Source organism: Biomphalaria glabrata, chromosome 5, assembly GCF_947242115.1.
Source record: "Biomphalaria glabrata chromosome 5, xgBioGlab47.1, whole genome shotgun sequence".
Lineage (NCBI taxonomy): Eukaryota > Metazoa > Mollusca > Gastropoda > Planorbidae > Biomphalaria > Biomphalaria glabrata.
Window position 1 is genome coordinate 6530156 of NC_074715.1, and position 13694 is coordinate 6543849.

The 13694-nt window shown below is 32.3% G+C and overlaps 1 protein-coding gene across 1 annotated transcript; it reads right to left on the reverse strand.

Annotated features, from left to right (window-relative positions):
- Positions 1-2741: 2741 nt before the first annotated feature.
- Positions 2742-11051, reverse strand: LOC106055510 (uncharacterized). Its single transcript, XM_013211798.2, has 2 exons — positions 10921-11051; positions 2742-7032 (listed from the first exon to the last, which is right to left on the reverse strand). Exon 2 carries the CDS (start codon positions 7019-7021, stop codon positions 3521-3523), a length of 3501 nt encoding a protein of 1166 aa, XP_013067252.2. The 5' UTR covers positions 7022-7032; positions 10921-11051; the 3' UTR covers positions 2742-3520.
- Positions 11052-13694: the final 2643 nt, after the last annotated feature.

Below are 13694 nucleotides of genomic sequence, written 5' to 3' on the forward strand. Positions count from 1 at the left end.
TAATTTATAATTCTGTTACAAGTTTCCAATATATAATCCATAAACAAAATTTACCAACAACCAGACTAAAGAGTACAACTATTAACTTAAAATGCATAATATTTGAAATACATGATACAATGTATTCTATTTGTTCTTCAATACAACAATTGGTAATCCTGTAACAACACAGACCATTTTGCTGTTTATTACAGCAGAATACAAGGTTTAAAAAATGATGAATTATAAGCTATTAAAATGTAATGCAGAGGTTGGGGGAAAAATGTAGGAAACTTCTTTGAAGGTTGTTTTCTTCACCATATTTAACAATTGAAAAAAGTATGCATTGGCACCTGCTATGGAAATGTTTACAATAAATATATTATTGGTCAATAGATAGGTATTAATTATACTTCAAATAATTTTTTTAAACAACAATTTCAAACTATGTTCAATTGCTTCAACTACTTTTCTTAAGTGATATAAGAGTAACAAAGTCTCTGATCAGTGGAAACAGATGAACAGGAACTCTTGAGATGTAGTCTATGTTTAGGAAAACAATGTTTAGTATTCAATCAAAATTAGTTCAATGGTGACAAGTGTAAAAAAATAATTTTCTGATGTTTCTAGTTACTGATTTTGGGGGGCCTTTGTGTGGTATTTTAAAAGAGTCTAATTGTATCACCAGGAATTGAAATAAAGAAAGAATAAGTTACAGCATATGCTCAATCATAAAGATTTATTTACAATAGAAAAGGATTTTAGCTGCCAGCAAAAAAAAAAATGTATTTAACTTGATGTGATCATTATGTATTGCCAATTTTGAAAACAAAACAAATCAGCGATAGAAATGAAATATGAAGAATTACTCATCAAACTAAATGAGCTGAAAATTAATATTTTTAGAAATGGAAAGGTATGTTGGAATCTTGACTATAAATTGACTTACAAACATTTGCTAGTGATGCCTAACAACACAGCAATGCTTAGAAGGATGGTAGAAATTGTTTTCAATGAAATTATTGATTGGACATAATTAGTTGTGTTTCACAAAAACCTTGAATATTTTTTGAATGACATACCATACTTGATTGAATATGTCAGATTAACTAGAAAACTTTGTAAGAACATGACTGTAAGCTTCTTGAAATGGCAAAGCAGAGCAACTCAAATTTTTGGGACAAACATTGTGTTCTAATGCCAAATAACTATAGGCAAAAAAATTTTGGGGGGCATTAAAAAATTAACACTAAAAGAAAACAAGTTTAGAAAATGCTAGTTTAATGTATCAATAATACAAACAATACAAGGATTGTAATCTTTAACTAAATCAATTTTGTTGCTAGTTTGTTGTTTTGTCAACCACTAAAACATTGTTACTTCAATCAAAAAGTATCTTATATACACATAAAAAAAAAAGATTTGATTCAGAGATGAAGTGGAAAGAAATAATATTTTGCTATCGCTTTATTTAACCAAATATTGAAAAAAAAAAAACACAATAAAAAACATTCTATTGTCATAGTCCAAGAAGATAATATTGAAGTGATGTTCGCAAGTGAGAAATTTAAAGAGAACAACATGTTGACATTTTGAAATCTTAAAACAGTTAAAAAAAAAAAAAATTATCCAGATTTCAACCTATAGACCTCATTGTTTACAGAAACATCTGGTACAAATTTTGTTTTTCATTCTGAGTGAAAAGAGTAGGAAATACTGACAAAAATCTTTAGATTAGAAAACAATTTTAGTGGGAAAAATATGAAATACAAAAAAATTGCTTCAATTAGATAACTAAATATCAATGCGTACTATTTGTCGAGTTTCTAATGGATCTATTTTTAAGAACTCATTATAACATTTGCAGCATCATGATATTTATTAAATGTTGTTTCAGGTGTATCAAGGTAAACTTGATAGGGTTTCAGCTAATGATTTTTCTAATAATAGAGTTTTTAACTAATGGCAATATAATATAATAAAGGGTGTAGCTCCACTCCATTGATGATTATTGTTGAAATAAAATACCTTGTAATTAAAATGCTAAGAACTAATTAAAATGGATTTTTTTTTAAACATTTACATCCAAATTCCATTGAGTTAAAACTGAGGTTCAGTTCAATGCATGCTGAATGTCCTCAATAAATTAAAAAAAAAAAAAAAAAAAAAAAACTTTGAAAAAAATACAACACTTGTTTACATAAAACCTTTTTTCATTTTAAAACATTGTTTGAATATATTCTATTAACCCCAAAAACAGAATTAACTGTAGAAATTTTTTTTTGTTATTGAACAAATCAAGCAAAAGGCTTATAAAAGAAATATCAAATCAAGTAATGGCAAACCAAAAATACTATATATGAAAATAAAAATGTAAATAAAGAAAACATAAATAAGCAAAGAATCAATGTCATTTAAAAAAAAAAAAAAAAAAAGCCAAAATCAAGTTATTTTGCACAGCACAAAGCAAACCAAACAAAAACAAACCCTTATTAATTGTCCTAAACCTTTATATTAAACAAGATCAATTGAAATGGTAGGATACAAACAAAAAACTCCCAACTGTATTTATTAAGAGTATTCTCTGACAAATTGTGTTAAAAATATGTGTAACATTTTAACACTCAATTATTTGTTCATTGTTAGCATATTCTACTGTAACTGGCCTAGGAATTCAACTGCAACAATTTATGACATGAATCATCGCAAAAAAAAAAAACAATTGCTTTTTAGATTATTATAACAAGAATTCTTTAATTTTTAACACAAGTGTTTACTTTATTTACATTAAAAATGTATATATGTCATATTTTTCTTATGACATTTTATCTTTATCTCGAAAATTTGAGGTAGTGACATCCTTCTAAAAGTCTTTTGTGGTCAGTAAGTGCTGAGGTAATTCACTCCTGAAAAGTGTGTCACTGTCAAATTCTAACTTTAGAAATATCAACAAGAAAAAGTCTAGCATACTATTTGTTCATTACAGTGACTGCAGTTGTTAATACAGCTACTTAGTATTGTTTAATTGGTATTGTGGCAGATGAATCATTTAAGCCTACTATTAAGATAAAAATATTTGTTTTTAATTTTCATCTCTACAACCTTCAGTGCATCTCATGAGTTGAACTATAACCGAATAATTGAATAATGTAGAAAGAATTGGGTAGGTAAATTCAGTAAAGGGATTCTAAGGACATTTGAATAATTCTGTTGTGTAATTAGTTCAATTACCAATGACATATTTGCTTCATTAATATAAATATCAACCAAATCAATGAATTAATGCATGAATACAGTTCAAAACCAATGGAGGAAAAAAAAGCTCATGTTCACATATAAATATTTCTTTAATAAATGTGACTACAGTAATGTTTTATTTCAAAGTAAGATCAAGTATTTATTATTCCAAATATATATATATATATATATATAAACTGAAGTCTCAACAACATAAGTTGTCAGTTATATTTTTTTTACCACATACAAAATCAGACTAAAAGCTATTTTTGTCTATGGTGATCATCATTGGCAAAGTATGATGTCAAGTTACAGAATCCTTTTGAACTGGAAGAGAAGACACTTCTAACTGTTGCTGATCAGGAAATACTTGAGCAATGATTGTATTCTCTTCAAAATTATTCTTTTTTTGTGAGTCATTACAACTGTCTTTTGAGACACAGTCTTTTGAATTATTTAAAAGTCCTTCAACTCCAAAACTAATGACGTTTCTATTTTTATTAGTGTCAGGTAAATTGCTTACAGTGTCAGGCTTACTGCTTGAAGATGAAGCCACTTCAGAACTTGGTAGGGAAATTGGTGGGAAAATAGGTGGAAATGCTGGAGGGTTAAAAGGAGGAACAGAATTGAACATAAGATTTAAAGGGGCACAAGTTCCTGACTGGGAGAGCATGGAAGACAATGTGGATGTTACAACTGAAGGACTCGCAGTAAATATTGGAGCAGGGAAACTTAGAGAGAGTTGAACTTCTGGTGTTGTTTGTAAAGGACAGGCAGATGCAGTATTCATAAAAGTCAATGGCTCAGCAGATGTGTTCAAGAGTGAGTTTACTAGATCTGATCCTACACAGTTCATGTTTAGTGATCCTGAAACTTGACTCACATAGCCATTTTCTAAAGCATATTTATTTTCCCAAATGTCAGATTTCAGTTCACTTTTTAACAAATTAGAATTAACATTTTCTTGTATAATGGTCTTTGGACAGCAATTTAACAAATCAAAATTTGCATTTTCATGTATGGGAGCCTGATGAGTAAAACTTAGTAAATTTGCTTTACTATTGTCAAGTCTGTGAGTCTGAGTACAACTTAACAAATCAACATTTAAATTTTCATGCATGTGAGCCTGCAAACTAGAGCTTAACAAATCAGCATTGGTATTCTTGTTTTCATTGCTAGACAGTTCATCTACAGTTGCTTGGGGGCTGGACGTTACTGTAGCCTTTTCCAAACTGTGCACAGGCAATAGGTTAGAGTTATTCTGTTTCTCATGCTGAAAGGTACAAGATTTATTTACAGACAAATTAGTAGTGGTATCTTTAATAACTTGAACTTCACAATCTGATTTCCCACTACTGCTGCTACCACTACAAACAACTACATCTTCATCATCACTCACAGATACAACATTCACAATGCTTTTTGAAGTTCTTATTCCTTGGCAATGATTTTCATTTCTGATACAATTTAAGTTAGCAGTAGCCCAGACAGATGAATTTTTACTAGAGCTGACCTTTGAAGATTTAGACTTTTTTTTATCTCTAAAGTTGTCCTCTAGCCATTGTTTAGTTCTCGTGCTAGTTGTGGCTGAAGACATAGAATAATCTTCTGTATCATCAGAATCCATCTCACTGGAAGAGTCACTTGGTATAGCACGTGACTTAAAAACTGAATTGTTTGACACTGGTAGGGTAGAGGGCATAAATGAGGAAGAAGTTGGTGCACTACTGAATGTGTGAGAAGTGGGTATAGCAGGCCAAGCACTTACCCATAAGTTGAGTGGAATATGCTGCAAAGTGTCGGGTACTGTTAAAAAATTGGTCTGGTGAAAGTTACTATTTCCAACCTGAGAAGGTAATGGTTGCGTTCTTGGTAGTTGGGCATCCCAAACTGATGACTCACCTTCATGTGAACACTCTGGAATGTTGACATTTTGAGAACTGTGTTTGCTTTTATGTTTTCTTCTCCCATTCTCATTTTCTTGATTCCTGTCTCCAGATTTTTTGTGACCTGAGTGATGTTTTTTATAAGAATGTACATTAGAAGAGCTTTGAGAACCACTGCTGTGTTGCCTTTCCTTCTTTTTGTGTTTATGCTTACCTTTTTCAGAATGACTAGCTTTTTCAGTATTATCTCTTGATTTACTGGAGCATGGCCCATCATCTAAGTCAGAGTTTAGTGCATGACTTGCATTTAACGTCTGGCTTAAAGCTTGAGCAAAGAGTTTATCTACAAGTTCTCGATCTAAATCTCTATTCTTTTTTTTCTTTTTCCTTTTTTGCTTTTCAGATGATGAAGAATGAACTCTTTTCTTCTTGGAAGTAGTGTTGGTTTCTTGAAACAATGTAGCTTCATCTTCAGAACTATTTTTTTCTTTTGATTTTTCATTTGACTTCAACCTCTCTGTGGATTTCTGATCTTCCACGACAAAATGTTCTCTTTTCTTCTTCTTGCGCTTTGATTTTCTTTTATTGCGCCGTTCACGTTCAGAGTCAGAAGAAAGTTGAATAGGAGAACGTTCTGTCCATGGCTTGTCATATTTTAAAAACACTATATCACTTCCAGCAAGTGAACTGGATTCAGAATCAACCTGATCTGGTCTGAAAACAGGATCATCACTTTCAGAGCTAACAGAAACAGTTTCCATGTCAAGGACTGGGAGTGTGTTGATTACATCCAAGTTTCCCCAAGATGGTCCAGGGGTTGGGGAATTCCAGCCTGACCTTAATATTCCAGAACTGCCTGCTACAGGTGAAGTTCTGCCTATAATTTCTGGATCTGAACTGACATCTGTAATTTCAACGACATCATCTTCATCATCATTACTACTTCTGCTAGAATTATTATCTAACAATAAAGATGAGGTATCTTGACGAAAATAGATTGCCTTCCTGTCAAAGGCTTCCATTGTCAATGCACTATTGGCGAAGGCTGAAAACTCCTGAATAAATTGTCGAGCTTTTCTACCAATCAAAGAAGACACCTTTTCATTGAAATGATGGCTGTCAATTAATACTTGTGTTAGCAAAGGCTGTATAATACTTATAGCTAATCTGACATTCTGATGACTTTTGAGAAGAACTTTGAGCTCTCTTGTTAACCAAGGCATTATTCTCTGTAATCTGTGGGCACTTGCAGCAACCATTGCAGGAGTTAAACGATAAGTGCTTGTTTCATTGCCTAAGATGAACAAAGGTGGACCAAGACGGTGTTTATATACAGCACGACGAAAATCTTCAGGTCCCCTTGGCCAAGAAGATGCTGAAACATGTGTTGCAGGATTAAAAAGAAATGAATACTGATGTTCACCATGAACTGGATGTGGAAAAAAACGACTACGTCTATGTCGAAATTGATATCGACTAAAATTGCTGAGGGTAAGATCTGCATTTAAAGAAGGTTGAGCTAAGCTAATATAAGGATGACTATGAGGGGGATATGCTGGGAAATAGAATTCAAACCCATGACGTGAAGGAAGTAATGCAGGAAGTTCATAAATGTCATAGCTTTGATCTGATCGAATATTGTGAAAAATACTTGTAAAGGGCTGCTTGCATAGAGGACATTCAGCCTTAACTTTAGACCATTGCTTCAAACATACAAAGCAAAATGAATGAGCACAGCTGCTGGTGAAAGATTTATTAATGAAGGGTCCAAGGCATATTGAACAATTATCAGGTGATTCTCGTCTCTGTGGCTCAGCTTCCACAGCTGGTTTCTCTTTATCTGTGTTGGAACTTTCTACACTTCCACCAGTAGGCTTTGCTGCATTGACACTATTGGACTGATTTCTAGTCACTGGCATTTTCTCACAATCTAGAGAAATAAATAGAAAAAAAAATTCAAACAAAACCAAAACGTTTTTCCAGCAGATAATCTCTGTATATTAAACTAAGCCTTATCACTAGCTCTCCCACCTGGGGGCACTAAAAAATATGAAAATGTAACCAGTTCTTACTATTTACTAACAGAAAATACAATAAACATACATGGTTGGTTTGCATCTTGCATAAATTGGTAAATGTTGTGTTGTTGCTAAAGTGGAATGAATTTTTTTTACTAGAAAGGATTTATCATCAGCAGAAAAGGGGGAGTTGTGGTGATATGCAGACAACTAATTTAGTATTAGATGTAGCAGTGTAAGTCTCATTGTTTCTATGTAAAGTCTCTAGATGTAAAATGTCATAGACAAACAATCTATATATATAATTCTCTTCTTTGCTCAACAGTTTGGATGAAGAAGAAGTATAGGAAAGATCACTCTCTTATTTCTGCGGATAGTCACCCCACCTCAAGTAATTCTTCATTAGTTTGAAGCGAAAGAAGCTTCTTTCACCAGATTACACAATTACGGCTTATGCATAATGTCGTTTTTATTTATCGCACGTTGGATTGGTGTTTTCCATATTGAGTGACACTCCAAAATGACAACTTTTGTCTATATATTTCCGTATATTTTAAGGACTTTTTAGTATATTTTGCAATTTCGGGAGATTTCTAGGAGCTCCTAGTAAATCGACAGGAGGGCGCGGGAAATCAGTTTTAAGTTATAAAATGGTTTCATTTAATAATTTATACACCTTGAATTAGCGGTTGCATAGGTTGCAGTGGCCTAAGGCCGGCCCTGCAAAATAGCGGCGCATGATACGCTGCAGGTCGACTAGTGTGTAATATTTTAAAATTTCTTGTCTTTGCAAGTATTAAGGTAGGTATGGAATTAGTAATTTTATTTTTTTTGATGAGTTTAATAAGTTGAAAAGCTTTAGGGGTATGAGATGGAAGGGAGTTAGGCATGAATTAAGGTAATCTGTGGAATAAAGACCTTTGTTTTTACTTGGTCCAGCAGGGTAACCTGCATGTTTATTGTATTTTCTATATAGTCATTCACCCCTGCAGATGTAAACCTTTGTTATGTACTACCAGCAGTCAATTTTTATTAATTCATCCCAAAAGGACCAATAAAGGCTCAATAAAAATGCCCAATAACAAAACAAAAGATTTAATTATTTTTTTTAGAAAATACTAAATTGCACTCTGAGGTGTATAAATTTGTAATTGTAGACATTGTATAAAAACAAAGAGCTAGTAATTCTTTTCTCAGTGATGTATACCAACTGTTAAATTCCTAGGAAAATCATTAGAGCCATTTTAAGACCTGTGTCCAGGAAGATACATGTTGAATAGAGGTATTGTAATTATAATAAACACTAAGTTTACAATTATTCATACATCTTTTGGGACACCCTAAATTAAAATATAAATACATGGAAAAAGAAATACACAATGAACAAGAGAAATATAAAAAATACTTAAAAAAAAAAAGCTTATATTAAGTGTAATTGTATCAATTAGTTGGGATCAGTCATGTAAATAAATATGTTAATAAATCTAGACTAACAATAATAAATCTGTGCAATTATTTAATAAATATTTTTACCAATTGTATGTATTTGTTTAGCGCACTTTCATGCTTTTAGCTTTCTCAATGTCTGTTTTTCAGATTATCAAATAATTCTTTAAAAAGCATCACATTTTTTTTAAAATACTAATACACATTAATTAGTAAAAAATCATTTTGTTTAGTTTCTTTTAACTAGTCCACAATGAGAAATGAACACTTAGTAGGTAAAACTCTTAGAAAAGTACAAAGTAATTCAGAATACTTTAAGTAGTGCTAATGATCTGAAAATATTTTTTAGTTTCAGCTAAACACAACTACAAATAATATTTCAATCAGTTGCCTAAATTTAGATAATGAAAGGTTAATTTTAAAGAGCCTCTTTATATAAAGCAAAGGAAATAATAATAAAAATAATAAATTTCTGAATTATTGTTGAGATATTGCAGCAAAGAATAGCTATATACTTAGCCATATAAATAATGCAAGCATGGCAAAATTTCAGAAACTCTATTATCTTACAAAAAATCTTATTTTAAAAAATTTGTACCGGTAGTGTTACAGGTGCTATGGTGTCCCATTTTTAAAACTGAGCTTTTGTTAATTAAAAACTTTAAAAGAAAAACTGCTGCAAGAAAATACAATTATAAAAATGCACATATGTACCCTGCAGGGACAAAGTAAGAAAGGACATTTGGGCCATGAGGCTGTCATTAGCTACAAAATAAACACAAAAAAAAGACAATTAACACAAAATAGGCTTAAACTTATTTGTCCGGTGTTGTTCTCTATCGAGGCAGAAAAGAAATGAGCAAACACTAACACTATTGCTTATACCTCTAAGGAAAACAAAATGCATGATGGACAACACCATAAACTATACACACTACACTAGGATTACATGTGTAGGCCCACTACGTCTATCTGAAGGGTTTTTAAAATCAGTTGAACGCACAGTCTATTCATTTTTTTTTGGGTAGGGAGGGTGTTTTTTTTTAATGCTCTTAGATCTATATAACTGTAGATTTAAACATAGATCTCAATAATAGGATTACAGACTACAATTTAGTCTATGCTTCAGCATCATCTAAGGCTCAAGCAATAAATAGGTATAAGATGTTCCCGCTGTTATTAAAATAAAACAATAATTATTGACCTACAAAGCTTAAGATTCCAACTATTAACTAACAGAGCTACTATGGGTAATAAGCCCTTTAAGCCAAAAGCGGTTCTTGGACTTTAAATTACAAGCCTGATGACCAGTTGTTGCAACCCAAATTGCACTTTACTTTTGAGAGATTTACATAGTATTTAGTTATATATATATTTACATACATTGACCATCCCACACACACCTTTACAGTTGGTTGCCTCGTAGACCTACATACACACACACACACGTTACACAGATTAGTTTGTGATAGGCCTATCCTTTATAAATACTGTTAATTCATCAATCAGTAACAGAGTTTAAAACATTTTTAAAGTAAATAAAAATCATATATATGAATATATAGGTGTATGTATGTTATTTAACAGTTAAATTGCAAAATGTTAAGCAACACAAGAATATAAAATTACAAGACATGTAGTCATGTAGGTATCATGCCGAATATCATATATTTTTACTATTCGGCCATATCCGTCTCTATAACTATCCGGTGCATCCCTAATTTCTAGATAGAACTAGATCCCCAAGATATACCTATTACTATTATAGATCAATCTAGAATAATCTACAGTCTAGATCTTGATGTAATCGAGTCTTTAGAAGTTATTTTAGTTTTATAAGATCTAAGTTTTAACAAAATAAAGCAACAATGTTCAACCGCAACTGACAAGCACAGGCAGCAAGGCATTGAAATCATTGAACTTAGACTTAAAAGTAGACTATTCCGAAAAGTTTAAAGTCACAGTGACAAGGCATTATTTAAATCAAATTTAATCAAATTTACTCATTATTTATTATCAATAATAATTAATTAAAATTAATGTAGTATTCCATAATCTTTAAATTTAAATGATTCTATTCTAGAAGAATATTCTAGATTCTAGATCTAGAGTAGATCTATCATCTCTAGAGTTGATCTAGATCTACCATTCATTTCATTATTCTAGACAATCTAGAATAGATCTACTACTAAAGTCAGTAAAGTTAGTTTTTCTATCATCTAAATCTAGTCACCTACTGACCTAGTCTAGACTAGACTCGAGTTACTTCTAGATCTGAGACTCTACTCATCTAGATCTTAGAACGAAGATCTTTACTAGGTCTAGACTAGACTAGATCATATACTTTAACTTACATAAAGTTCTGGAAGCATCAATATTATTGATAAGTATGAGCTCGTCATCCAAAATGCTACTTTTAGATCTAGACTAGACTAGATAGAATGACTCCATTTTTGTTTTTCCTTTGCATTTCCAAGTTGCTGTTTTTTTTTTCTTTTTATAATTCAGTGTTGCCAACTCTAACAGTGACAAATGTTCGGATTGCCAAACAACTTTATCTAGATTTTTAGACCCATAAAACTATAATATTGATATGAAATTATTTTAAAAAATCAAACAATGTTTTATGGTTTATTAAAAGAAATTTGTACAAATACATAAAACCGAAATATTACTTTTCTACAACTTCTTAATTCAATTTTTAGTATTTCACAACTGAATCTCTGGTTAGTTTTGGTCGTACCCTAGTCTCTCACCCAAGAATTCACACACACATTAAATAATAGTTAAAACGGAAGAAAGGAAGATTTAATCTTGTACTTTTTAATGTGATTGAAAAAAAACAAATTTTTTTTAGCCTAAATTGAGAATAAAGAATAATTTTGGTAAAATTTAACCACTACGGTTTCGATCGTAAAAGGTGCTCAACTGTTCTACACAATGTAATAACGGATTAAATTATTTTTTCGTCCACGGCAAGTGGAAGAATTAGTGATGAGTGATCAGGGCCCTTACAAAATATAATATAAATAATAATAGGCCTAACAATAATAATTCTAGGCTTGTCTTCGGGTCCGAATTCAATATTAATACAGAATTTTCCGTGGCTACGCAGCCCCAGCAGCGACCTACATATTTGCCACATCCAGCGCAGGTAAAACGACCATTGTCCGACGGAGGTCGATTTAGTTTTCTTTTCGCCGTCTACATCTGTCCTCGGCAGCGGATTTTCTTTTGGTCTCAAATGTGCATCCCGAGGCCTTTGTAAGTGACCCCCAGCTGTCTCGTTCTGTAGCCGCATGCAAACAGGTGCTCTCGTAATCTATCTCAGTTAAAGCAAGTTAGCGCCTATAAGCTGGTCTTTAAAGCGTTTCCGTGGGATACCTCTGTTACGTCGACCACCTTTCAGCTCACCAAAAAAAGACTGCTTTTGGCATAGTTCGTCCCCCATACGGGATACATGCCCTGTCCAGCGTAATTGTCGGACCATAAGAAGCCCCTATAGGCCTATACTGTCCATACCAGCGTTCGCAAGGACATCGCTGTTTGTAGTGCGGTCTTGCCACCGTAAGTTCATGATGGCAGGTCAAATTGATTGAAATAAATAAAGTGGGGGTACTGGCAGACACTGAAGTGTGAATGACAATCGAAGGACATGTAGCTTTAAGAAGGTTTTTATTTGGTATATTCCTCGTAAGATTATCTTCATTTGTTAAGCGAAACCTATTAAAGAAATGACAATAAACATGCATATATGTGAACCTGCGGGACCAAGTAAAACAAAGAACGTTTTGGCCACGAGGCCTTCATCAGCTAAAAAACAAACAGAAAAAGACAAACAATTAACACAAAATAGTCTTAAGTGAACTTATCTGTCCGATGTCGTTCTCTATCGAGGCAGAAAAGAAATGAGCTATGCTGGTGCAAAAGCGCGAGAAATCGGAAGGAGGCGGTGATGTCAGGCAAAGATGAATGGGAAAAGGGTGTCGTGTTAGTGCTCATCTTAATTTTAATAAAAGTGTGTTAGTTGTTGATCCCGTGAAGAAGGGGTGCCTGTAAATAAGTTTGTGCTTTTGTCGTTGCATTGTTGCACAGTAGTGACGAGAAGATCAGTGGTACCCCTATGATGTGTGTTATTGAAATGAATAGAGACGGGCAAAATTACGAATGTGTCTAAGGCAGGGGTAGATTATTCGTTCGTAATAATCAACACGGCCCGCCTGAGTGCTTTATGCGGCCCGCCGACACCTACAGAAATCAGGTGTGCCCACAGTATATACATATAAAAATGCAAATATATTAAAAATAATATCTATATAAATTATTGAAACTGTCTCATCATAAAAAAAATGTCAAGTAAAAGAAGATTATGCTTATTGGTTGTACATCAATACACTCAATTCAACACAATCTCTGATCAGTATTTATTCAATGTTATGAAGAACTGTGTTGAATGTTGGGTAGACTTGGAACAAGATGACAAGTGTAGCAACTGATGGAGCTCGATATGTGACTGTGTAAAACAGTTTTTTTTTAAATAAACAGGAAAGTTTGCACAAAGCTGCATAAAATTTTAATACATTATTCATTTGTACTATATAGTAATCAAACTTATAAGAGTTAGTGATGTTAACCACAGATAGTTCCGATTTAGGAACAAAATAGTCCAATGTATTCGCTATCTTAGCATGGGCAAGGCAAATGAGAACAATATAAAAACTCAAGGAAGAAATTGTTATGTTACTTGAAGGACATTGACTGTGACCTTGTTACTAATATTTCTAATGAAGACAGATTTGATGTGTTTCATAATTGCGATTGCATAGGGAATTTAAATGCATGTTAAATTTTTTCAAACAAGGCTTTCTGTGATGATCACACTTGCCGGGGATTATATTATCAAACTTGATAATTCAATGAAATGAAGAAAGAATCTGTATTTACTTCCAAACTTCTTTAATAATACTTCTTCAACTTTCACATAAAATTAACTTCTCAATTCAATAACAACTTGACTTGATACTTCATAAATAAAACTTAAATGATACATGAAACTTCACTTAGTATAACTTCAACTAATAAAACTTTAACTAATGGACCCACTAATTTCACAAAACTTATAAACATT

Bases quoted from the DNA above. Each gene is read 5' to 3' on its own strand.
- LOC106055510 (XM_013211798.2), bottom strand. From the start codon at position 7,021: ATGCCAGTGACTAGAAATCAGTCCAATAGTGTCAATGCAGCAAAGCCT.